Here is a 24,622-nt window from a genome sequence, read left to right as displayed (position 1 = left end):
TACAGATGAAACATGGACATTCTAAAACTGTAAACTACCCAGAATAAAAGCTTCAGGAGATTAGCTAGCCAACAAAGGACAAAAGTGGAAGTGAAGTTGAAGATAAATCAAGAGAAATTACATACTCTGATGGAAAAGAAGAAAAACAGGGCCTCAGGGAACTTTGAGGATAATATTAACACCTGTGTAACTGGAATCCCACAAAGAGAGAGAGAGAAAATAAAAAAGAAAATTTTTTTTGAAAAAATAATGGCTGAAAACATACCAAACTTGGCGAAAGACCTAATTTATAGATGTAAGAACTTCAGCAAACCCCAAGCGTCATAAATAAAAAGAAAACTATATCCAGACCCTACACAAACTACTGGAAAGCAAAGATAAAGAGAGGTTTTCTAGAACAGCCAGAGAAAGGAACATGTCACACGCAGGGAACAGCTATCTGAAAGGCTGGTGACCTTTCATTAAGAGCAGCAGAGACTAGAGGATACTGGACAACATCCTACGAGTGCCAAAGGGAAAACGACGCTGGATTGGGCACAGACACACTCAAGGATCCCAACGAAGCAGCCCTGCGCCACAAGGGCTGAGGTGAGTTCCTCAGGCTGAAGGAAAACGATGAAGGAAGGGAAACCAGATCTTGAGAAACGGGTGAAGGTCTTCAGAAACGGTGACTATATGGTGAAAACAACAACTACTTTTTCTCTTTAAAAGTGATCAGTTCAGTTTAGTTCGGTTGCTCAGTCGTGCCCGACTCTTTGCGACCCCATGGACTGCAGCACGGCAGGCTTCTCTGTCCATCACCAGCTCCCGGAGCTTGCTCAAACTCACGTCCATCGAGTCGGTGATGCCATCCAACCATCTCATCGTCTGTCTTCCCCTTCTCCTCCTGCCTTCTCTCTTTCTCAGCATCAGGGTCTTTTCAAATGAGTCAGTTCTTTGCATCAGGTGGCCAGAGTCTTGGAGTTTCGGTTTCAGCATCAGTCCTTCCAATGAATAATCAGGACTGATTTCCTTTAGAACTGACTGGTTTAAAACTGACTGTAAAACTGGTTTAAAACTGATACACTGGATTAAAGCAAAAATTATAACACTGTCATAAGGCATTTAATATATTTAGACATGTGCCTTCTTAGGACAACTATAACAGAGACACTGCTGTTTGGGGTGGGTGGACAAACGGATCGACATGATGGCGAGCTTTTTACACTTTACACTGCATTGTCTGTTCGTGTCCTTCAGCCGCTAACTTGGGTCCAACCTGCTGTGACCCCACAGACTGCAGCACGCCAGGCTCCTCTGTCCCTCACTATCTCCCAGAGTTTGCTCAGATTTATGTCCGTTGAGTCTATGATGCTCTCTAACCGTCTCATCCTATACCACCCCCTTCTGAGTCAACTCTTCTCATGAGGTGTCCGAAGTACTGGAGCTTCAGCTTTAGCATCATTCCTTCCAAAGAAATCCCAGGGCTAATCTCCTTCAGAATGGACTGGTTGGATCTCCTTGCAGTCCAAGGGACCCTCAAGTCTTCTCCAACACCACAGTTCAAAAGCATCAATTCTTCGGCACTCAGCTTTCTTCACAGTCCAACTCTCACATCCATACATGACCACAGGAAAAACCATAGCCTTGACTAGATGGGCCTTAACCGGCAAAGTAACATCTTGGCTTTTGAATGTGCTATCTAGGTTGGTCATAACTTTCCTTCCAAGGAGTAAGCGTCTTTTAATTTCATGGCTGCAATCATCATCTTCATTGATTCTGGAGCCCCCCAAAATAAAGTCTGACACTGTTTCCACTGTTTCCCCATCTGTTCCCATGAAGTGATGGGACCGGATGCCATGATCTTCGTTTTCTGAATGTTGAGCCTTAAGCCAACTTTTTCACTCTCCTCTTTCACTTCCATCAAGAGGCTTTTTAGCTCCTCTTCACTTTCTGCCATAAGGGTGGTGTCATCTGCATATCCGAGATTATTGATATTTCTCCCAGCAATTTTGATTCCAGCTTGTGCTTCCTCCAGCCCAGCGTTTCTCATGATGTACTCTGCATATAAGCTAAATAAGCAGGGTGACAATATACAGCCTTGACGTACTCCTTTTCCTATGTGGAACCAGTCTGTTGTTCCATGTCCAGTTCTAACTGTTGCTTCCTGACCTGCATACAGAGGCAGGACAGATGGTCTCTTTCAGAATTTTCCAGTTTATTGTGATCCACACAGTCAAAGGCTTTGGCATAGTCAATAAAGCAGAAGTAGATGTGTTTCTGGAACTCTCTTCCTTTTTCCGTGATCCAGTGGATGTTTAATGCAATTATACTGATAACTGCATTAAGTGTGAACGGACTACATACTCCATTTAGAAGGCAGAGATTTCCAGACTGTATAGAAAAGCAAGGCCCAACTGTTGATACATGCTCAACACAAAAGACATCAACTTCAACTCCCAGATAGGTTGAAAGTAAGTGGATAAAAAAAGATAAAGCATGCAAAGAGTAAGCATAAGAAAAACGAGGTGGCTATTTTAAAATGTGATAAGAACAGATTAAGACAAAGATTATCACCAGAGGAAAAATGGAACCCTTTTAAAGAAAAAAGGTCACTGCATCAGGACGATACAGCAAACATCACTATGTAGGCAACTGACAGCTTCAAAATACATGTAGCTAAACCTGACAGAATTAAGGGGGATAGGGACAACGCCACAATCGTAGGAGAAGATTTCAACACCGCAGCAACTGGCAGAGCTAACAAACACCTTAAGAATGGATGATCAGTCCTCTAACAGAACACAGTGGAAAAGAATAAGAAAAGGAATACATATGTGCGTGTGTAACTGAATCACTGAGGTGTACAGTAGAAACTAACACATCATTATACATCAACTAAACTTTCAATTAAAAAAAGGAAAGAGCGGGAATTCCCTGGCCACCCACTGGTTAGATCCTAGCACTTTCACTGATGTGACCCAGGTTCCATCCCTGGTTGGGGCACTAAGATCCCCCAAGCTACATGGGCGTGGCCCCCTTTTAAAAAATGGGGGGAAAAAAATAGACCTTCAGAACAACCACCTTGACCTAGCTGGGATTTACAGAACATTATACCCAACAATGGCAAACAGATACTCTTCTCAACTGTACCCTGTATGTTCACCAACAAAGACCATAAAACGAGTCTCAATAAACCTAAAAGGACTGAAAACATACAAGATATGTTATCTAATAACAATAAATCTAATTAGAAACCAATATTATAAAATACCTGGGGGGGGCAGTGCTCCGAAATGAAACAACGCCCTTTAAGCAATCCACGGTTCAACAGAGCATTCACAAGGGAAATTGAAAAATATCTCAAAATGAATGACAATGAAGATACAACATATCAAAATGTGTGGAATGCGCCTGAAGCAGTGCCTGAAGAGAACAGCACGGGTGTGTTATAAAAATGGTTGCATTCATTTTTGGCTGTGCTGGGACTCCGCTGCTTCGCGGGCTTCCCTCTAGTCGTGGCAAATGGGGAGTATGCCCTCCTTGCAGCGTGCAGGCTTCTCATTGCGGGGGCTTCTCTTGCTGTGGAGCCGAGCCTCCAGGCACTCACGCTCAGTAGTTACGGTTCCTGGGCTCTAGGGCACAGGTTCAACAGTTGCGGTGCACAGGCTCAGTTGCCTCGTAGCATGTGGGATCTTTCCAGACCGGGGATCAAACCCGTGTCTCCTGCAGTGGCGAGGTGGATTCTTTAACACTGAGCCACCAGGGAAGCCCAGAAATACACTGCATTAAACACTTACATTAGAAAAAGAAGACCCAAGATCAATGACCTAAGGTTGGATCTTAAGAAGTTAGAAGGAGAAGAGCAAAGCAGGGAGAAGGGAATCATGAGCAGAGATCAGTGAAACAGAAAACAAACAGGAGAGGAAATCAACACAACCAACAGTTGGCTTGTGGAAAAGATGAATAGAATCGATCAACACAGAGGTGAGAACACAGACCACCAACATCAGGAATGAAAGGGGGCCCTCACAACGGGTCACAGAGACAGAAATGCTCCAGGTTAATCCTTGCCTTCAAGGAGCTCTGGGGCTAGTGCTACAGACCAGCAGGTCCATGGACAAGTGAAAAGCCAAGGTGTGGGTAACACGAGGACAGAGATGCAGCCTAGAGCATGCAGGCAAGCTACACATGGCCCTCACTTAGACACAGAATTCTCATGCCATCAAAAAGTTACTTTTCTGCTTTTTAAGTCCTCACTGACACCAATTTATACCAGTCTGTTGGGCCTAATGTACAAAACACAGGGCTTACTACTTGCTGGGGGGTGGGGAGCACACTCAGCGTGGCAGGCTCTGCGTCTGGACTTCCTCCTGCCACAGCGGGGACCCCCTGAGGCAGGCTGATGCCAATGTCGCCATCTGCACTGGGCACTCAGAGGCAGCAGGGCAGACCTGTGGGCATGTGCGGCGCTGTTTTGTTTGTTAGGGGATGCAGTGGCCAAGCAGAGAACCCAGCCGGTGGGCCTGAAACTAAAGTAAAGGGGCACCGAAAGGGATAGAGGGGTGACAGCTGTTCAGGACACCGAACACCCTGATGTGGCTCACCGGACTGCTGGACGTGACACCTGGCTTCACAGGGCAAGCCTCCACAGGGACCAGCAGAGACGGTCACCGTGCCATCCAGGAAGGAGGCTGGGCCTTCTTGCCAGCTCCCAGGCAATGGCCCAGCCTCTGGTGGCTCTCCCTGGCCAGGCCTAGCAAGCTCAGTCCGAGAGAGGGAGGCCCTGACTTGGTCCATGCGGGTGGGAAGGGCTGCCTTCATACACGGAGAGCCCACAGACAGGCAGCACTGGAAAAGCGGCCCACCCGAGGTCACTCACCTTTGACGGTAAGGAAGGGTTTTTTGTGAACGGGTCTGAGGTAAATGGGTCGCTCTTTGCCTGCTTCTTAAAGAAGTCATCAGGGGTGGAGCCACGGAATGGGTCGCTTTCTTTGAAAGGATCCCCACCAAATGGATCTGGAAGGTGTTTTGGAAAGAGAAGGAAAAAAATGCCGCATGAATAAACGCTATGCTTAGTGAGAGAATACTCACTAAAAGAAAAAAAACCCCGATTGACTGACACCACTTGCATGAAATTCTAGAAAATGGAAAAACCATAGTGGCAGAAAGCCAGTCAGTGGCTGCCAGAGATCTGGGGGCACAGGGCTGGAGGAGCAGGAGGGAACCTTTAGGGACAGTGCGGATGCCCTCTCATCTGGCTACACACAGGCTGAAACGCTCCGGTCCCACACTCAAGATGGGTGAGTTCTGTGGTGTGTTCATCACACCTCTCAATAAAATCAGCAGAAACAAACAATGCGGCTAAGTCCATAGGACAGAAAGCAGACTGGCGGCTGCCAGGGGCTGCGTGGGGGGAGCTGGCAGCCACAGCCTCCTTCTGGGGTGATGGAGACGTTCTGGAACTACATGGGGGTGGAGTGTGCAGCACAGGCCGGCGGTGTGTGGGCTCTAAGATGCTAACCTGTGCTGTGCACATTTGTTAGGCTTGTGTCACACGAATTCCACCCCAAGAGGAACAAACAAACAGCAGGGGAAAAGGAGATAGACAGGCAGCATGATGCCAACACCACCACGCCCAGTGTGTTCATGCGGGGCACAGGCCTGGCGACCGAGACAGGAGCCCCCATCACCCAGAGGGAACAAAACGCTGGCCTTTCTTTCTCTATGATGTGTACCAATTTTAAGTATCTTTTTAAAAACTTCTGTTTATTTTTGGCTGTGCTGGGTCTCTGCTGCTGCTCGGGCTTTTCTCTAGCTGTAGGGAGGGGGCTGCCCTCTGGCTGTGGTGCTGGGCTTCTCTTGTTGCAGAGCACAGGCTCTGGGGCACATGGGCGCAGAAGCTGTGGTGCACAGGGCTAGCTGCCTCCAGGCGTGTGGCGTCCTCCCGAGGCGGGGACTGAGCCTGTCTCCTGCATCGGCAGGTGGATTCACCACTGAGCCACCGGGGAAGCCCGAGATGCGGGGCTTCCGTGCAAAGTGACACTGTCCTTCCTTGCCACTGCACCCCGAGCATGTGCGGGCGGAAGTGACACCGGGCGCGGGTACCACAGGTGGCACAGCGGGCACAGGCGACCGGGCGTCTGCACAGTCGTCTGGCATCAGGCTTTCGGGCTCTCGTTCTCATCGTGCTGTGCGGCTGGCAGAAGGGGCGCCAGACTGAGAAAGGAGGCACGACGCAGCTTCCTTCAGAAGCCCGCCCGGCACAGGAGGCGGCAAGGGGTTGCTCCATTTCCCTCAACCTGAACTAGGAATGGGAATACTCTTCTTTTTAAATTTTTATTGGAGGAGGGCACAGCAGCCCACTCCGGTATGCTTGCCGGGGAAATTCTATGGACAGAGGAGCCTGGCGGGCTATGGTCCATGGGGTCATGATGAGTCAGACATGACTCAGCGACTCAACAACAGCAAAATAATTGCTTTCCAATGCTGTGTTTGTTTCTGGTGTACAGCAAAATAAATCAGATCTATCCACACATATATTCCCTCTGTTTTGGATCTCCCTCCCATTTAGGTCATCAGAGAGCACGGAGCAGAGTTCTCTGTGCTGTACAGTGGGTTCTCATCAGTTATCCAGGAATGGGAATATTCTGAGGACCAGTTCACAGAATGTTTCTTTTAACTAACGGAGGCTTTTTTACCTGTTGAAGCTGTCTGTTGCTCGGCAAAGGGGTCACTCTGGAATGGGTCACCTGGATTAGAGAAGAGAGAACCATTCAGCTCTGTGGTGGAAATGACCTGGGCAGAGCAAAGTGGGAATGCAAGGGTGGCCAGTGGCTAAGGGAGTTCATCATGGCAAGGATGACGAAGATAAAACGGAAGGAACTCAGGCTACTCAACGTGGGCCCAACGGCGGGGAAATGTAGGACCAGCCTGAATTCACTCTCTTTCTTTGCCCTGCTCAGCTCACCCTTCCCCTCCCCATCACCCCCTTACTGGGGTTCCAAGAACTCGAGCCCCCAGAACTGCCTCCTCCTCAGCCTGCCGGGACACCTGAGCCTCAGCAGCTGCCCGAGTCATCTCTCAGAACTCAGGCGCTTCCACTCCAAGTCTCTAACTGGAAAGGCACTCCCACTGCCCTCTCCCTGCCCTGGCATTTTTCTCAGGAAAATACTGATAGCCTTCTTGGAAATAGTTTTGCTCTTCAAAAAAAAAAAAAAAAAAAACCTTAGGAAATCTTGTTTCTAGAATCCTTAGTTGTTCTTGACTCGTGTGTGGCTCTGGGTGAACTCGCGTGGGAAGGCCTTGCAGACTGTGCCTGTGGGGATCTGCTGTTCACTAGGGGCTCCATAATCACCACTACGCCTACTTATCTTAGTCCCGCAAGGTGGATGCAGTCTCAGGGCCAAGCCAGTTACCTGTGAACGTGGGCGTGTCACAGTGAGCGTGGAGCTCTTCCCTCCCCGACTCAACACCACAGCTCTTCAGTTAACCAGGTGAAGTGAGAAATTCAAGAGGCCCGTGAGGCTTCAAGAATTTGTTTCCTCCCCCCATGCCAGAGGGTGCTGCCAGTCACGAGAAAACCCAGAGGGGCACAAAACAAACAGCCTTTCAGTGACAAAGTGGGCGCCCAATGAGATACCTTTGAAGGGATCGGCTCCTTTAAATGGGTCGGATTTGAAGGGGTCTTCTGCCTGAAAGGGATCCGGATGCAATTCTTGGGTGTTGTTGCTAAATAACAAGGCTTTATTTTTGAAAGGATCGTCCTGTAATTTTGCGAAGAGACAGGACAGGGATTTCATTATTTCAGATTTAAAGCCAAGCACAGAATTCTATACCTAACTGGTGTATTTTCCCCTCTAAGTGATGTGACCCTGAAGAGAGTAATTTTTATTTAAAAAAAAAAAAAACCCACAAAAGACGGATCTTAGCTAACAATAAGGTCAACAACAGTCCATTCATTTGTGATAAATGTACAAGATATTAAAACAGGGTGAGCTGGCTGTGGGTTATACAGGAACTCTGAGCTATCTTTGCAACTTTTCCTTAAGTCTTCTAAAATGAAAGTCTATTTAAAAATCATTGAGTGGAAGCAACCCAGGCATCCAGCGATGAATGAATGAATAAGCAAAGTGTGTTATGTCCATACAACGGAGTATCATTCAGCCTTTAGAAGGAAGGAAATTCTGACACACGCAACGTGGATGAACCCTGAAGACATTAGGCTAAGTGAAAGAAGCCAGTCACCAGAAGACAAATACTGTGTGATTCTACTTCCATGAAGTCCCTAGAGCCATCAAATTCAGAGAGACAGAAAGCAGAATAGTAGGTGGTCAGGAGGATGGGGAGTAGAACTTAATGGGTATGAAGAAGTTCTAGAGCTTGGCTGTACAACATGAACATACTTAATGCTACTGAACTGTATGATGAAAGATGGCTATGATGGTAAACGTTATGTTATGTGTCTTTTACCATAATCAAAAATATTTTTTAATATATCACTGTGTCAGAAAAAAAGTCCTATTTTTGGAAATGTCAGAAAGAAAATGTAACAAGTCCCTCTAACAACTGCAGCTCGAAGCATCCTTGTTCAAAGATGCACCTCCTCAGAGAGCATGTGCCTATGTGGGCATTTTTAAAAATGCCTGTTTCCACACCAAGAGGCATGAGGGCTATTTACATCCTGAGAGGAAGTGCGTGCTGATGCAGTTAGAGCTACTAGAGCATACAGAGCACTTTGCATTTTTTCTTTAAAAAGTGCTTATTTGTAGAAGCAAACAGCATATTTAAATCAGCGGGGGCTGGCGGGGGGGACTTGCTTTTGAAGAGCAAGTTTTTATAGTGGAAAAATGTACCTGAAAGGGGTTGGGGACGGACCTCACAATATGTGCAGGAAAACAGTGCACTTGGTTTAGAAATACTGAGATATTCTGGTTCAGAAAGACACACCCTCAGTGAAAACACAAAGGTTTCACTATGACATTAAAAAGCACAACATCCTCCTTGAATCTGGCAAATGTGTCAGCATCCTTGGGGCTGGCAAATTCAGCCATTATTCCAACTGACCGAGACCAGATGATGAGAGAGCCGGGGCTTCCATGAAAATGCAGGGCAGTGACGTCAGAGGTGCCCACGGGAGGGTCCTAACAAGGCTGGGTGACTCCAGGGAGCAGGATGTGTCTCAGAGGTACCAGGCCAACAGAAGCCCCAGGCTCCCGAGGAATGGACCAACACCCCTGCCCTCTGACGGATGTGGAACAGTTTTCCTTACCTGAGAAAGATTACCCGGGGCCTCCAACCACAGGGCTTCCCGAGGTGGAAAAGCCAAGCCAGGTCTGGGGCAAGTGAGTGCCGACGTCCCCAAGCGCAGCGCCCGAGTCCACGACACACAGACTCAGTAAGGATGCTGTGGTGCCAACTACCATGAGGTGCCTGTGCCAGCAAGCAGTGGGGGTCTGAAACAGACCAACAGGCTGCAGAAGTCCTAATCTACGGAAGCCAGGCGGCCAGCAAGGACAATCAATGCCCTGCAGCCCTGGGGAAAGGAATGCATTTGTTCCAGGGAGAGAGCGGGATGGTGAACCACCTGGATAAAGCAGTGAATTAAGAATGACAACCTGGAAAACTAAATAGAATGGAAGCTTCTATTTGGTTTTAATTAGCAGTGACGTACCACTGCTAATTGGTACTTTCTTTTTTTTTAATGTTTTCAACAGTGGACGATGGCAGAGAAGACACTGATTCCTGGGTGCTCCGGCTGCAATCCCCCTAACTGAAAGGCAGATCTGCTCTCTCTCTCTCAGGAGCAACTGCTTGGCCTGAGGTGGCAGCCACTCCCTCCCCTTCAAAGGATTCACGTGGTTAGGGTAACCGTTTACCACTGAGGGCTTCCAATCCAGGTTCAGAGCAGAAAGCTAGATTTGCCCTGGCACAAGGACGCCGTCAACTCCACCATCTGCTGACCACCTACTGAGGAGCATGGAGCCATCCGCCCACCTGGGAGGTGCAAGTGCGGTGGCCAAGCTCGGCAGAGAGCGAGCACCGTGAACGAGGAGCTCCCTGACCAGTCTTCAGTTCTGCACGTCTCAGCAAACAGACGTGACAACTCAGAAAGGGCATCAGGGTGGCATTCTGCTACATTCCACCCCTTTAGACGGGGTCTGGGCGTGGTGTGCTGGCGCAATCAGCACTCTCAAGAGAAAATAAAAGCTCTGTTTGATAGCCCTTGCCGACTCCCACGGTGCCACTACCCCCATTGTGTCTGACGTCCAGTTACCAAAGGTGGAGCTAAGGTTTACAAAATTCCTATTCAATCATCTGCTCTGAAGAGTCAATAAACGTGGCTCCAGTAGGCCAGGGGCTGAACGTGACAGACAAGCCCGTCCTTTGTGATGAGTTTGTGGTGAAGCTGAATTCTGCTCCTCTCTAGTAGACAGGCTGGCTGAGCATTGACTCCAAGGATAAGAAGCCAGCACCCTTATCAGCAGATGAGACACAAGGAATAAACACGGCTTTCAGAACCCTGCCATCTTGGACAAAGTAAAGTCACGTGGGCCTAACACTAAAGCCAGTGACTTCCGTAAAACTGTCCAGACTTAAAACACTCTAGACGCACCTCTTTGGTTACACTGGTTCTCAGAAAACTAAGCCCCTTGCTTTCATCCCCTTTGAAGAGAACTAAGAGACCTCCCTCTCCTTGGGAACAGTCTTGAAATGTTCAGGAGTGAACAAAAGCCCTCTTCACAGTGTTTATTAAGAAATGGAAACAAACCAAAAAGTGAGTGCTTTAAAGATTGTATTTGTGCAACAAGATATAGTTTTTCTTCCAAACAATGGTTGTGGGTTTCTATGTAACACGTGATGTCAACGTTTCAAGATGGATTGACCATCATGTAAACATCTGTAATAAGATGAATAAAAATAAAGGCAAAAAAGTCTGGGCGGGGGGCCCGAGGGGGAGGAGAATCCCTATTTTTCAAATGACACTTCCCTGCCAACTTTTTATCCAAGGAAACCCATCTTATCAAAGCCTGCGCGACAGAATTTAAGAGTGAGCTGTCCCATGAACTAAGATGGAACGGGCAAGCCGAGAGCTGTGAGGGCACCTGGACAGACGGCGCAAGTAGGAGCAAGGCTGTAAAGCTGGACACACGCGCTGAGGCAGACAGACACTCAAGCAGGAGACTCCGCCTCGGGTGGCGCAGGAAAGAGCACCGTTCACAGTCTCTGTTCAGATGGCGAAGCTGCCTAAGTGGGCCCTGGAGCGGACACGGAAATCCGTCTGCCCTTTCCAAGTGGAGAGGAATGTGTGAATGGCAGAGGGAGGAGGTGAGGCCAGAGATGGGAGACAGATGAGAACACCAAGAGCGTCTTCTCAGCGCTCTGGAGAGTCAGGCATAAGCTTTCCCGTAAATCCTAGGGACAGAGCACTTGGCCACTGAGAAAAGAGACACGTCGAGAAAGGCCCAGAGTCTCTCATGAAGAGAGACAGAGAGGCTGAACTGTTAGGGGGAGGGGGAGGAATCCACAGAGCGAACAAGGCCAGGAGCAGGAGCCTGGAGAGGGAGACGGCAGTGCAGGGCGTGCGGCCAAAGGCTTTGGGGCAGCGCACAAGGCAACTAGAGACCAGCTGTGTCCCCCCGGCTCCCGCAGCAGCACAGAGATGCCCTCACCAGCCCAAGTGAGCCGGAAACAGCACACACCAGGACTCGGGGCCCCAGCAGTGAACTCTGGCCACAACAGGGGACTAAGTAACACTGTCTGGATGCCAGCAGCCCCCCACCAGGACCCCCAGGGTCCTGCGGCGTGAAGCCAAGTGCTGACATTTCAAATGTGACCAACATTTCAGGAGACAGGCCAATTCGTGGGTGACACAGCAACACCCCAGAAGGGCTGACTGCCATTCCTTTTGATCTTTATCTCCACCTGTGATTTTTCAAGGTGCTCCTTGTAGAAACATGGACACACACACACACACTTTTCCATCCTCCCAATGAGGAGAACGTGGGGTTTCACAATGTGTGAGAATTGTCCCATTTTGGGGAAGCCCTCCCAATGGGAGGCACTAGCCCACAAAGATGGAGTTCTTCACAAACTGGTTTCACAAAGGATCCAGGCCTATCCTCGGCTCTGTCCCAGAGGATGCCAGGCTGCAGGGCTGGTGGGGAAGAGGCAGAGCAGCTGCAAAAACGAGCAACACCCTGCACTTGGATAGGCTTAAGGCTGGCGAGGGCTGGATCCAGCAGGAGGGGCCTTCTCTTGAGCCCAACATGGGACCCAACCCCAGGACTGGAAAACACTTATTCAACCTTTACCATGGCTCCAAAACCGCCCCTCTCTGTCAGGGAGACACCCACGCTCAGGTCTGCTAGGTTGCTCAGGCTGACACCGGGGGCCCCGTCGAGCATCTCATCGTACTGCTCCAGACTGCGCTGGGCTTCCTGGTGGCTCTCATGCAGCTGCGAGAGCTTGCTTCTGGCCTGGACAAATAAGACATGGTTAGCACGGAGGAGGGTTCAGGCGGAATGCATCAGGCAACACATTTCTCTCTCAGGGCATCCCGCCCCAGATGATTCATGCAGATAGCTGAGTTATCTGTCTACAGAGCCAAGTTTACAAGACTTGAGGCTGGTCATAAACCGAGAGAGAGAGAGAGAGAGACCCCATTCTGGCTGCCCTTACGCAGCCTCTTTGTATCCCCGGTCCCTGAGAGAGGCAAGTGTTCAAATACACGTTTGCTGATTCGGAATGAACTGAAACGGGACAAAACTCAGATTCACTGCCTATTCAAAGTGGTGTTCAGCAGTCATTTCGTTTTATGAGATTTTTATTGCCCCGTTTGCTCCTCCTTGCTCCTGGAGAAGGCATGGGAGGCCAGGGAAAGGACAGCAATCTGTGGAGGCAGACAGACCCCGGCTTTATCTTAACTGTCTCCTGCATACTGGTGGCCTCACCGCTGTTTCCTCTTCTCCAAAATGGAACTGATAAGTAAGAGCCCTCTCGCAGTGTCTGGCAGGGTGGCCTTAGTAAGTAGTAGCTATCATGTTTAATATCATCATTATTATCACTAACATACGTTTATGTCTTGGATGCTATTTTATAAAGGCTGGAGGACTGATGCTGAAGCTCCACTGCTTTGGCTACCTGATGCTAATAAGAACCGACTCACTGGAAGAGACCCTTAGGCTGGGAAAGATCGAAGCCAGGAGGAGAAGGGGGCGACAGAGGACGAAATGGTTGGATGGCATCATCAACTCAACAGACATGAGTTTGAGCAAACTCCGGGAGATGGTAAAGGAAAGAAGAACCTGGAGTGCTGCAGTGCATGGGGCCACAAAGAGTCGGACACGACTGAGCAGCTGAGCAACAAGAACAAAAAGGCCGAGTGGGAAAAGCCTCTACAGATATTAATTAACAATAAAGCACATTGTTGGGGCTAGCTGCTCAGTCGTGTCCGACTCTGTGACCCCATGGACTGTAGCTCACCAGGCTCCGCTGTCCATGGAATTTTTCAGGCAAGAATACTGGAGTTACAGTAGCCATTGCCTTCTCCAGGGGATCTTCCTAAACCAGTGATCGAACTCAGGTCTCCCATATGGCAGGCAGATTCTTTACCATCTGAGATACCAGGGAAGTCCCAAAAAGCACAATATATGTTATCAAATCCCTGAGGTTTGAGTTTGTAATCAACTTTTGCCTGTAAACTGGCAAAAAGCCAAGAAAGAAAGCCACATTCAGTCAAGAAAGGAAGCATGGATGTGCATTCTGATATTGCCAAGGTCAAACATAACCTTCACTGTGTAGGTGGGCCATCTGAGGGCCAGCAAGGAGGCCTTTGGCCGTTCCACACAGGGCAGCGGCTGCAGGCCTTGGGGCCTTCTCCCCAGAGAGGGCCAGGGAGGGGCAGAGCTCCTGAGGGGGTGGGGCCTCCTCGCTGCGCCGCCCTTTGAGCTGCACAGGGACAGAAGGCATCCTGGACTCTGTCCTCTTGTTTGTGCAAGGACCCAGGCTGGGGAGACAGGTCCTGAACCTAGGCTCTCTTCAAACCAGTTAACGTCATGTGCTCAGCCAGCCCGCATCCACTCCTCCAAAAACGATGCACACTCCAGCCGGGAAGCAGAAGGCTGGTGAGGCAAAGCAGACCCCACCAGGCCAAAGTCAACATGACGGGGGAACATATGCTGGGGGTTCTCAGCACTTCACTTTCAGGCTGAACGAAGCCTCCCAAGGAGAGAATCTAACGTGAATGAGGTGCGCAGGAGCCAGGGAGACACCTACTGCAGCGCAGACAGCTGGCACCGCGGCCGCACACACCTCCGTAACTGCCCTGCTTGTGGCACCACCCTGCTTGGCAGGAGACCCCAGAAGCTGCATCCCACCCCATCCCACCCTAGCCCCAGCCCAGCCCCAGCCAGGGGTGGCAGGCCCTGCCCCACCCGCCCCCTTGGAGGCACCTGGCTGATCTCGTCTTGAGTGGATCTCAGGGACTTGATGATGGTTTCCAGCTGAACCTTCCCAGCCTGGATGCTCTGCTCCAGCTGCGTCTCCTCCTGCTGCAGTCGGTTCAGCTCAGACTTGGCCCGGTTCAGGTCATCTTCCTGGGACTTGAGGTCAGATTCCTGAGACTGGATCTGCGTCTTCAACGAGGAAATCTGAAATGAGATGAAACGCGACGTCGAGGAAGAATTCTGGTTTGTGTTTCTTGCGATGAGCTGACCCAGGGAGGGAGATACAAGCCCGAAAAGTGGACGCCTAGCTTCCTCACAGGGACCCCTCTCCACACGTGGGAGAAGCATCGGCAACCCGTCTGTCCCTTGAGGCTGAAGTGAAAGTGAAGTTGCTCAGTCGTGTCTGACTCTTTGCGACCCCGTGGACTGTAGCCCACCAGGCTCCTCCGTCCATGGGATTCTCCAGGCAAGCATACTGGAGTGGGTTGCCATTTCCTTCTCCAGGGGATCTTCCCTGACCCAGGGATCGAATCCAGGGATTGAACTCAGGTCTCCTGCATTGCAGGCAAACGCTTTAACCTCTGAGCCACCAGGGAAGCCCTCCCTTGAGGCTGACATCCCCTCTTCTCAGAGACCTGCTGAGGTCACAGCCTCCCTGTTTTGTGTCAAGCGGCAAAGACACCTGGGGGAGGTGAGACGGGCATGCTGTGTCCCACGGGCCAGGGTGGGGTGTTCACACTTATATGTCTGACAAGGTGGGTAAGACAGAGGTCAGGCCACAGATCCTTGGACACTTTCCCAAATGACACGTTCAACAACTCTACTAAACCAGTAGGAGGTCTCAGCCTTGATTCAAGGTCATGGTGAGCCCTGGGAAGTTCCTAAAAAGCATTCTCCTCCTGCTGGGCCGGGGGCGTGGGGAGACAATGACTCACCATCTGGGTCTCGTCCTGGCACTTCTGCCTGACATCACTCAGCATGTCTCGGAGCTTGGCCTTCTGCTGGTCCATTTCATCCAGGCGGTCTTGGGCATCCTGTTTTTGAGCCTCCAGCTCTTGCAAACTACTTGTTTCCCGGTCTAAATCATTTTGTAATTCCTAGGGAAGAGTCACATGAATTTACCCGAGACTCATTAAAACGGGGGCACATCCAAGCTAACTGCCACAGCCGAGGCCAGAGCCCCCAAGACAGCCTCCAGGGACTTCTCTGGGGGTCCAGTGGCTGGGGCACCACGCTTCCACTGCAGGGGGCCAGGGTTCAATCCCTGGCTGGGGAACAGAAGATCCTGCATGCTGTGCAGTACGGCCAAAAAGTAATAAAAATTATTTCAAGAAATAGAAAGATGCCCTACAGAACCACACATACCACAGCAAACAATGCACACGTCCCAGCGTGGCGGCCCCAGCTGCATCTCTCACTAAGGCCCCCAGAAGTATTTACTGATGTCCTGAGAGAGGCCAGGCACCAGCAGAGGGGTTGGGTTCCTGGCAAGGGGAGCTCTTCAGTGACTGGTGGTCATGAGGCGGGAGGGAGGAGGCGTCAGTCAGACATAAATGACCAGGAAGGAATGGACAGCTTGGGTGCTGTCGGTCAGGGTCGCAGGGGCATGGGGAGACCAGACCGACGCTGCACCGTGGGGTAAGAGCCCAGGGGAAACAGACTTCAGTGGACCCATAGGACGAGCAGGTGGCAGCCAGGGAAAAGCCAGGAAGGTGAAGAGGAGGTGGGGGGCCGCAGAGGGCCTGTAAGAGAAGGGGATGCCGTGCTCCACTTGGATCAAAGGAGAGCAGGCTGAGGGCACCAGAGGCCACGTGCCACACCACAGACGCCACTGGCTTCTGCAGCCAGAAGGCCCTGTGGATAGCCGAACACGGGAGCAGGACATGACGGTTCCGACCGCTAACGCTCCTCCAAGCGGGAGGAGCCTGGCTCCAAGACAGCCATTGCAGGTGTCCTCGGACTTGACTGTTAAGACTTCTAGGGGAAGGATCCTAGAGGTGGAAGGGCAAGTGTGAAAACGTGCACTGTCTATGATGGCAAAATCTGAAAGCAATGTAAATTTCCAAGCGGAGCTGGCTGGACTTTCAGTACAACGCACCCTGAGGGGCACTTCACCCCGCGGCCGAGTTACAGAGCAAAAAGAACAAGGCACGCGGCAGAGCATGCACACGCGAGGCACACCAACACTTGTGCACACAGGAAGGCAAGAACAGGCACAGACATCTCTCCTTAAACACTCACAAGACCTTTGTGCAAGGCCTCGCGGGGGCTGACGGACTGCACCTCTGGGGGGAAGGGGGTGGGGGGGGGGGGGTAGGAGGCGTCGCTGTCTTATTTTCAGCCAGGTGAATGTCACTCTACCTGCAAGGTACAGAACTAAAGGAGACGGAATGGGAAGGGAGAGTGTGGCCTGAGGCTGGCACGAGGAAGCAGTGGTGGCGGGGAGCGGACTCAAGCTGGGGTCGAGGACAAGGCGACGGCAGCCTGAGCATGGGGGAGGCTGCAGGACTCGAGGGGAGCAGCGGGCTCGAGGGGGGCGGCGGGCTCGAGGGGAGGCTGCAGGACTCGAGGGGAGCGGCGAGGGGAGCGGCGGGCTCGAGGGGAGCGGCGGGCTCGAGGGGAGCGGCGGGCTCGAGGGGAGGCTGCAGGACTCGAGGGGAGCGGCGGGCTCGAGGGCTCGAGGGGAGCGGCGGGCTCCAGGCGAGCCTGCTGGAGGGGAGCGCTGGGCTCGAGGGGAGGCTGCAGGACTCAAGGGGAGCGGTGGGCTCGAGGGGAGCGGCTGGCTCGAGGGAGCGGCGGGCTCGAGGAGAGGCTGCAGGACTCGAGGGGAGCGGCGGGCTCAAGAGGAGCGGCGGGCTCGAGGGGAGCACTGGGCTCGAGGGAGCCGCTGGGGTGTTGGGGAGACAGGAGTGGTGAGACCGGTCCCCGGACTGGCTGGGGCTGCCAGAGGCTGACGTCATTTCAGAACACAACCCAGAGGAGGTGCAGGGTCTCCCTTTCCCTGATTTTTTAATATCTACAGAATGCGTATCCATGTGTTTGGCTGCGTCGGGCCTTAGGTGTGTCATGCGGGATCTTCTGAGGCTGTGCGCGGACTCTCTAGCTGTGGCATCTGGCCTTACTTGCCCCACGGCCTGTGGGATCTCAGTTCCCCGAACAGGGATCGAACCTGCACTGCCTGCACTGGAAGTCAGACTCTTTACCACTGGCCCACCAGGGAAGTCCCTCCCTCTCCCTGCTTTGAGGACAGAAAGTCATGGCTCGCTCCTCTTTGTCCACCAAAGCACATCTCTGAGTTATTTGTCGGACTGGGTTTTCTGTTCCCCAGTCTCCTTGTCCCTGACCTCTAATTGGAGGAACAGACCTTGAGAGGGACAAGTCTAGAAGGGATGAAATCACACGGTTTGAGAGAAGGCTGGTGGCAGAGTAGAAACGTGGGCCTGCCGCATCCGAGGGAAGGACAAGCGACGGCGGAGGCGGGGGGACAAGAGGAAGGAGCGTCAGACCCAGCAGCTGTGTCACGGGGGGGTCAAGGAACCTGGGCCTCTTTCTGCAACACAGAAGCCGTCGTGCAGGAGCCCAGAGGAAGACGGACTGCCAGCTGCTGGTGAGGAAGGATGCTGGGGTCAGAGTGGGGGAGGTATCTGAGCAAAGACAAGACAGAAAAAAAAACCCAGACAACCTACAGACCCAGTTCAATTCCAACTGGAATGCCAGTCGTCTTCTGACAGGCAGGCTCCAAGAGTCAAAAGGAAATGCAAGGGATCCAGAACAGAAAAAACAGCCTGGAAAAACCCGAAGTTGAGGATGCACGTTTTCCGATTTCAAAACTTACTACAGAGCAACAGTAATCAAGACAGTGTGATTCTGGCATAAAGAGAGACAGCAATCAGTGGGACAGAACTGAGAGGTCAAAAATAAACCCACATGTCTATGACCAATTGATTTTTTAAAAGGGTGCCAAAACAATTGAGCGAGGGGAAAAAAGCAATCTTTTCTCTTCAAGAAAAGGATCTAACTGGCCCTCCTTGTGCAAAACAATGAAGTTTGACCCCTACCTCACACGATTCGCAAATATTCACTCAAAATGGATCACAGGCCTAAATTTAACAGCTAAAACTACAAAACTCTTAAAAGAGAATGCGGGGTAAATCTTCGTGACCTTGGATTTGAGAATGGGTTCCTGGATATGACACCAAAAGTAAGAGTAGCGACTTCCCTGGGGTCCTGTGGTTAAGACTCCTCACTTCCAATATAGAAGGTACAGATTCATCCCCGGTTGGGGAACTAAGATCCTACAGGTCGAATGGCACAGCCAAAAAATAAAAAAAAAATTTTTTAAGAGCAAAAAATGGAATAAATAAGCCAGACTTCATCAAAATTTAAAACTTCTGCGCTTCGAAGGACCAACGTCAAGAAAGCAAAAAGACAACCCAAGAATGGGGACGTGATATTTGCAAATCATATATCTGATAAGAGAATTTATCTGGAAAACATAAAGAACTCTTACAACTGAGCTACAAAAAGGCAGATAACCACCCAATAAAACATGGGCAAAGGGTATGAGTTGGCTTTCTCCAAGAAGATATACAAATGGCAAATGAGCACACGGTAAGATGCTCACCATCATCAGGGGAAGCGTTGTGGGCAATGGGATGCCACTCCAGACCCACTGCTGCTGCTGCTGAGTCACTTCAGTCGTGTCCGACTCTGTGCGACCCCATAGACGGCAGCCCACCAGGCTCCCCCGTCCCTGGGATTCTCTAGGCAAGAACACTGGAGTGGGTTGCCATCTCCTTCTCCAATGCATGAAAGTGAAAAGAGAAAAGTGAAGTTGCTCAGTCATGTCTGACTCTTAGCGACCCTGTGGACTGCAGCCCACCAGGCTCCTCCATCCATGGGGTTTTCCAGGCAAGAGCGCTGGAGTGGGGTGCCATTGCCTTCTCCAATGCATGGAGGTGAAAAGAGAAAAGTGAAGTCACTCAGTCGTGTCTGACTCTTAGCGACCCCATGGACTGCAGCCCACCAGGCTCCCCCGTCCCTGGGATTCTCCAGGCAAGAGCGCTGGAGTGGGTGCCATCGCCTTCTCCACCAGACGGATGCCAGTTTTGCCTCACCCTCGCCGACACCTGATGTTAACAATGCCTTTTTTTAATAGCCTTCCAGACCCACTAGGAAGGCTATTAAAAAAAAACAGGACTAACATCAAGTGTCGGCGAGGGTGAGGCAAAACTGGCATCCGTCTGCATTACTACTGGTGAGAATGAGAGGCGGTGCAGCCACTCTGGAGAACAGTCTGGAATTTCCTCAAAGGGTTACACACAGAGTTACCAAGTGACCAGCAATGTCACTCCTAGATATACATACCCAAGAGACATGAAATCACAGGTCCACACAAAAGCCTGCACGTTAATATTCATAGTGGCATCATTTGCAGTAGCTAAAAAACAGAAAAACCCAAATAGCGATGAACTGGTGGACAGATGAATACAGTGTGGTGCAGCCACACAATGAAGCATATATTCAGCTATTTGAAAAAAAAAAATGAAGGGGCTTCCCTGGTGGCTCAGTGGCAAAGAACCTGCCTGTAAATGCAGGGGACATGGGTTCAGTCTTTGGTCCAGGAAGGTCCCACATGCAGCAGGGAAACGAAGCCCGTGCATGCAACTGCTGAGCCCGCGCCCTGGAGCCTGTGAGCCGCAGCCGCTGAGCCCGCGCCCTGGAGCCTGTGAGCCGCAATGGCTGAGCCCGTGCCCTGGAGCCTGTGAGCCGCAGCAGCCGCTGAAGCCCGTGCCCTGGAGCCTGTGAACCGCAGCCGCTGAGCCTGTGAGCCGAAGCTGCTGAGCCCGCGCCCTGGAGCCTGTGAGCCGCAACTGCTGAGCCCGTGCCCTGGAGCCTGTGAGCTGCAGCTGCTGAAGCCCGCGTGCCTAGAGCCCGCGCTCTGCAGCTGGAGAAGCCGCCGCAAGGAGAGGCCCGTGCGCCCCAACTAGAGGGCGGCTCCCGCTCACCGCAACTGAAGAAGGCCCACACGCAGCGACGGAGACCCAGCATAGGCAAAAACAAATAAATGAAATACAGAATAAAAACCCAATAAAAGATAAATAAATAAATCTTTAAAAGGAAGAAGAAACGAAGCACTGATACAGGCAACAACAGGAACGACCCTGGCAACCACACTGAGTGAAGAGAGGCCAGACATACAAGGCCCACGGCACATGAGTGGTGCTACTGGTGAATAGGAAACGCCCAGAAGAGGCAGAGCCAGAGGCGGGAGGTACGCTGGAGGATGCCAAGGCCTGGGAAGGGCTGGGGACTGCTGATGGGTATGGAGCTGCTTCTTGGAGGGATGAGACTGTTCTGTAATTGACTGTGGGGACGCCTGTGCAACTTCGTGCACATTCTAAAAACCACTGAATTATACACTTTAAATGGATTAATTATAAGGTATGTGAGTTACATCTCAATAAAGCTGTTGTTAGAAACACAAAACAGAACAGTAAACCAGGCAAAGATGCCGCAGGATCTCACTAGGACGACAGGCATGGAAATGGAGAGACCCCCTCAGATGGGAGGGGGAAGGGGAGGCCTTCGGGGGCCGAAGCTGAAGCTCCCATTGCTTAAAACCAAACATAAACTGGCCCGAGGACCAAGGCCTCCTAGTCAATGCTGGGCCCTACCCTGGAGCCCATGCTGGCAGGCGTGACATACAATCTCCTGGCCAAACCCATCTGGGAAAAGGCGACAGGAACCGGAGCCAAACCTGGTTCTCACAAAAGAGCTTTAATACATACAGTGTTCTGAGGGGACCCTGGTGGTCCAGTGGTTAAGACTCTGCCTTCCAATGCAGGGGCACAGGTTCAATCCCTGGCCAGGGAAGTACATCCCCCATGCTGCACACGGCATGGCCTGAATAAATAAAGTGTTTTGTCACTGCCTAGGGAGCTGCCATCTCGTTAGAGTAGAGCCCCGTCCTGGTCTGAGCACAAGTGAGGCTCCCATGCAGCAGGAGCTGGCCTGGCGGGCGCTGGCCCCGCTCCAGCTCCGAGGGGTCATGGGGGTGCACAGGGCCACCACACACCACATCTCAAAGGCTGCAGGAGTATGCTGTCAGAGCCCAGCAGCGAGGTTCTGGGGGCCCTCATGCAGCCTGCTGTGCAGACCAAAGCACCTCTAGACACCAGACCGACCCACGGCTTTCTCAGAATCGCCCAGGAGCAGGCGTCAGAGACCTGGGGACTGGTTTCCCAGGAGTTCAAGGACATCACAGCACCCAGATCCCCAGGGACAGAACCCTGTACAGAGTGACAAAGACAAGAGAAGGAGGACCGGCCAGGCATTCCTGTGGCTGGCTGGGCCAGGGCCAAGGGGAGATGGGGGATGAGACCAGCGTCCCTGCACTAAACAAGGTGGAGGGTGAGTGATACGGGAGGGCTGAGGTGACAGCAATACACCAGAATGAGCAAACACCCAGAAAAACAGTCCCTTCACCCGTGGCCTCAGACATGATGCAGCTTACTTGAGGAAAAAAGCAAAACAAAAAAATACGACGACAGAGGCAGGCTGTTCCCTGCCTTCCGATCCAAAACATGCCAGGGGACCATCTAAGGCCCAACCCCCGACGCCAACGTGTACAGAGTGAGAAGCCAGGAAAGAAGTGTCTGGACACTGCAGCGTGTGAATCAGTGAGAACCCACCCTACCCCACCTGCAGACGGAAGCCGTGACAGAGGACACCTCCTGCCTGGTGAGCAGGCACTGCGCGCCGTCTGTCCGCTGGGTGTCTCACGACATCCCCCAGCCCTCGTGGGACAGGGGAGGGGGAGGGCGATAGAGTGCTGCCAGACCCCTGAGCCTCACTGAGTCGGGTGCTGCCGCCCCTGGCCCGGCTCAGGCCGCTGCCCTAGGAGGCGGCCCAGAAAGAGCCACCCACTGCAGGGTGGTGGGAGGGTGCCCGCACATCACAACCAGACGCTGCTCCTCACTGCCGGCAGGAAGGCGGGAAGACTGAGGCCAGGAGGCTGAGCCAAGCACCTGCAGTCCCCCAGGAGAGCCACGGTGGGGCCACAGTGCTGACTGCTCCGCCTCACTCCTCTCCCCCAGCTCTGAGCGCAGAGCACTCAAACGCCCTGCAGGGAGACCAACAGGCCCAGCAGTACGCATTCTCAGGGTGAGGGGGCACACAGACAACTCACGTCTCCCCCTGGTGGCAGAGCCAGTCTCTATTCATTCAGACCTGAGACATCTTGGGAACCAAGGTGTCTTCAAGTGTGCAGCTCCCAGGCACTGACCACTGTTTCCAGCATAGCCTCACTCTGCCCAGACGGGTGAGCGCCTGCCAGATCCCGGGCTCCAGCCCATTGCCTGGAGGAGCAGAACACTCATTACCAACGTTGCATAAGGTCTAGAGATGTTATATAACTAGCCCAAAAGCATACAGCTGCTAAGAAGAGCCAGATTTGAGCCCTGGCACTCAGACCCCAAACAGCCAACTCAGTGGAAATGACCCTGATGCTTGGAAAGACTGAAGGCAAAAGGAGAAGGTGGCAGAGGATGAGATGATTGGATGGCATCACCGATTCAACGGACATAAACTTGGGCAGACTCCAGAAGACGGCGAGGGACAGGGAGGCTGGGCGTGCTGCAGTCCATGGGGTTGCAAAGAGTCGGACACAACTGAACGACTGAAAAACAACTCAGACCGCCAGTGTCCGCCGTCACCACCTTCCACAAGGGGACTCTTCAAGCAGGGCCATCCTGAGAACAGGTTAGAGAGCACTGCCTGATCCTCAGAACTTCGGGCTAAGTGGGAGAAAGCAGACATCAAGGATGGGAAGTAGTATGATTCCCTTTCTGCGAAATGTCCACAGCAGGCAAATCCATAGAGACAGAAAAGAGCTTATCAAGGGCTAGAGGAGGAGACGGGGAGTCACTGCTAACGGTGATGGGATCTCCTTTCGGGGAGATGGGAATGTTCTGGCGCTAGACAGAGGTGATGGTTAAGCAATATAAAGAATATGCTAAAAATGACTGAATTATATACTTCAGAAGAACGGATGCTACGTTACATGAATATCTCATTTTTCTTTAAAAAAAATCCACTATCTACAGTTACAGGAAACTCAAAATAAATCACCTGTAAATCCCCAAAAGCCTGAGCTTCCAATGAGTGCCACACTGCCCCCCTGCCCTGCCCCACTACCCCTGCCGGGAGCCCCTGAACCACACCTGACACAAGGGCCATCCTACCAAAGCCAGCCGCGTGCTTACCTGTACTTCACTGGTTTTCTGTCTGATTGCCTCTTCCTTTTCTCGAATGTCTTGTTCCAGTGAGTATTTCTCTCTGTGTGTGTGAACAGTCCGTGAAAGCACAGAAAGAGGGCATGAGGAACGAGCTGACCGCCTCCCCCACACTTCTCCCCAACGACCATCTGCCTTTAGTCACCCTCTCCCCTCCAAGTGTGGGTGGAACCTGCGGATGCCACAAGGCTTGGCCCCCAGCATGATCACGTGAGCCTTTGAAAGTAGAGGGTGTTGGAGTGACGCCCAGGGTGAGAAGGGCTGGACGCGCTTCTGCTGACTTTAAAGATGGAGGGGTCACAGGAGAGGGGCACAGGGCCGCCCCTCAGAGCAGAATGAGCCCCACCGACATACAGCAGGAAAGGAGGCCCCAGACTTCCAGCTCTGAGGAACTTGGACAGCACCCTGAACTTGGCCCTGTGAAGCCCTGAGCAGGGGCCCAGCTGAGCCCTCCTGGATTCCCGAGCTGCAGAGCTGCGCACGAATGAATCTGTGCTGTTTTAAGCCATTCCATAAACAGCAAGAGAAAATGAACACGCTCTCTAAGTCCTTGGTGCACCTGCCCATGAATGGTGAGCTCCTGCTTCTCGGGAGACCAGGCGCCGAGGACACGTGGAAAGGGGCCCGGCTTTCAGGAGCTCACCGGGGACAGGTGAACACACGAACGCACATAACCTAAGCACCGTGGAGGGAAATCCAACAGGATAAGGAAAGGGGGTGGAGTGTCCCACAACGGACGACCAGGAAGGACTGAGGACACAGCCTGCAAGGGGAAAATGCGACGGCAAAACATTGCTGTCAACGGGCACAGGGAGGCAGAGCTCAGCGGGGGAGCCACGGTCGAGTCCAGAGTGACACAAAGTGGGCCAGGGACTCCAGAGGGCTGGTCGTAAGGAGTGG

General features: G+C 51.9%; 1 protein-coding gene across 31 annotated transcripts in view; it reads right to left on the bottom strand.

Annotated features, from left to right (window-relative positions):
• Positions 1-24,622, bottom strand: part of EPS15L1 (epidermal growth factor receptor pathway substrate 15 like 1) — a 106,439-nt gene that overhangs the window by 29,264 nt on the left and 52,553 nt on the right. For 24 of the 31 annotated variants that reach the window (XM_060416221.1, XM_042249721.2, XM_042249722.2 and 21 more), the window contains 7 exons: positions 23,693-23,765; positions 15,362-15,523; positions 14,433-14,630; positions 12,294-12,458; positions 7,622-7,745; positions 6,681-6,731; positions 4,862-4,998 (listed from right to left, as the gene is read on the bottom strand). In XM_060416221.1, the coding sequence (XP_060272204.1) occupies positions 4,862-4,998; positions 6,681-6,731; positions 7,622-7,745; positions 12,294-12,458; positions 14,433-14,630; positions 15,362-15,523; positions 23,693-23,765 (910 nt within the window). The remainder of the gene's footprint in view (positions 1-4,861; positions 4,999-6,680; positions 6,732-7,621; positions 7,746-12,293; positions 12,459-14,432; positions 14,631-15,361; positions 15,524-23,692; positions 23,766-24,622) is intronic. The other 7 variants (XM_060416222.1, XM_060416223.1, XM_060416237.1 and 4 more) reach the window with 1 other exon arrangement.

Source organism: Ovis aries, chromosome 5 (genome assembly GCF_016772045.2).
Source record: "Ovis aries strain OAR_USU_Benz2616 breed Rambouillet chromosome 5, ARS-UI_Ramb_v3.0, whole genome shotgun sequence".
Taxonomy (NCBI): Eukaryota; Metazoa; Chordata; class Mammalia; order Artiodactyla; family Bovidae; genus Ovis; species Ovis aries.
The sequence above is the reverse complement of the archived record's forward strand: the minus strand, read 5'-3'. Positions and strand labels throughout refer to the sequence as shown.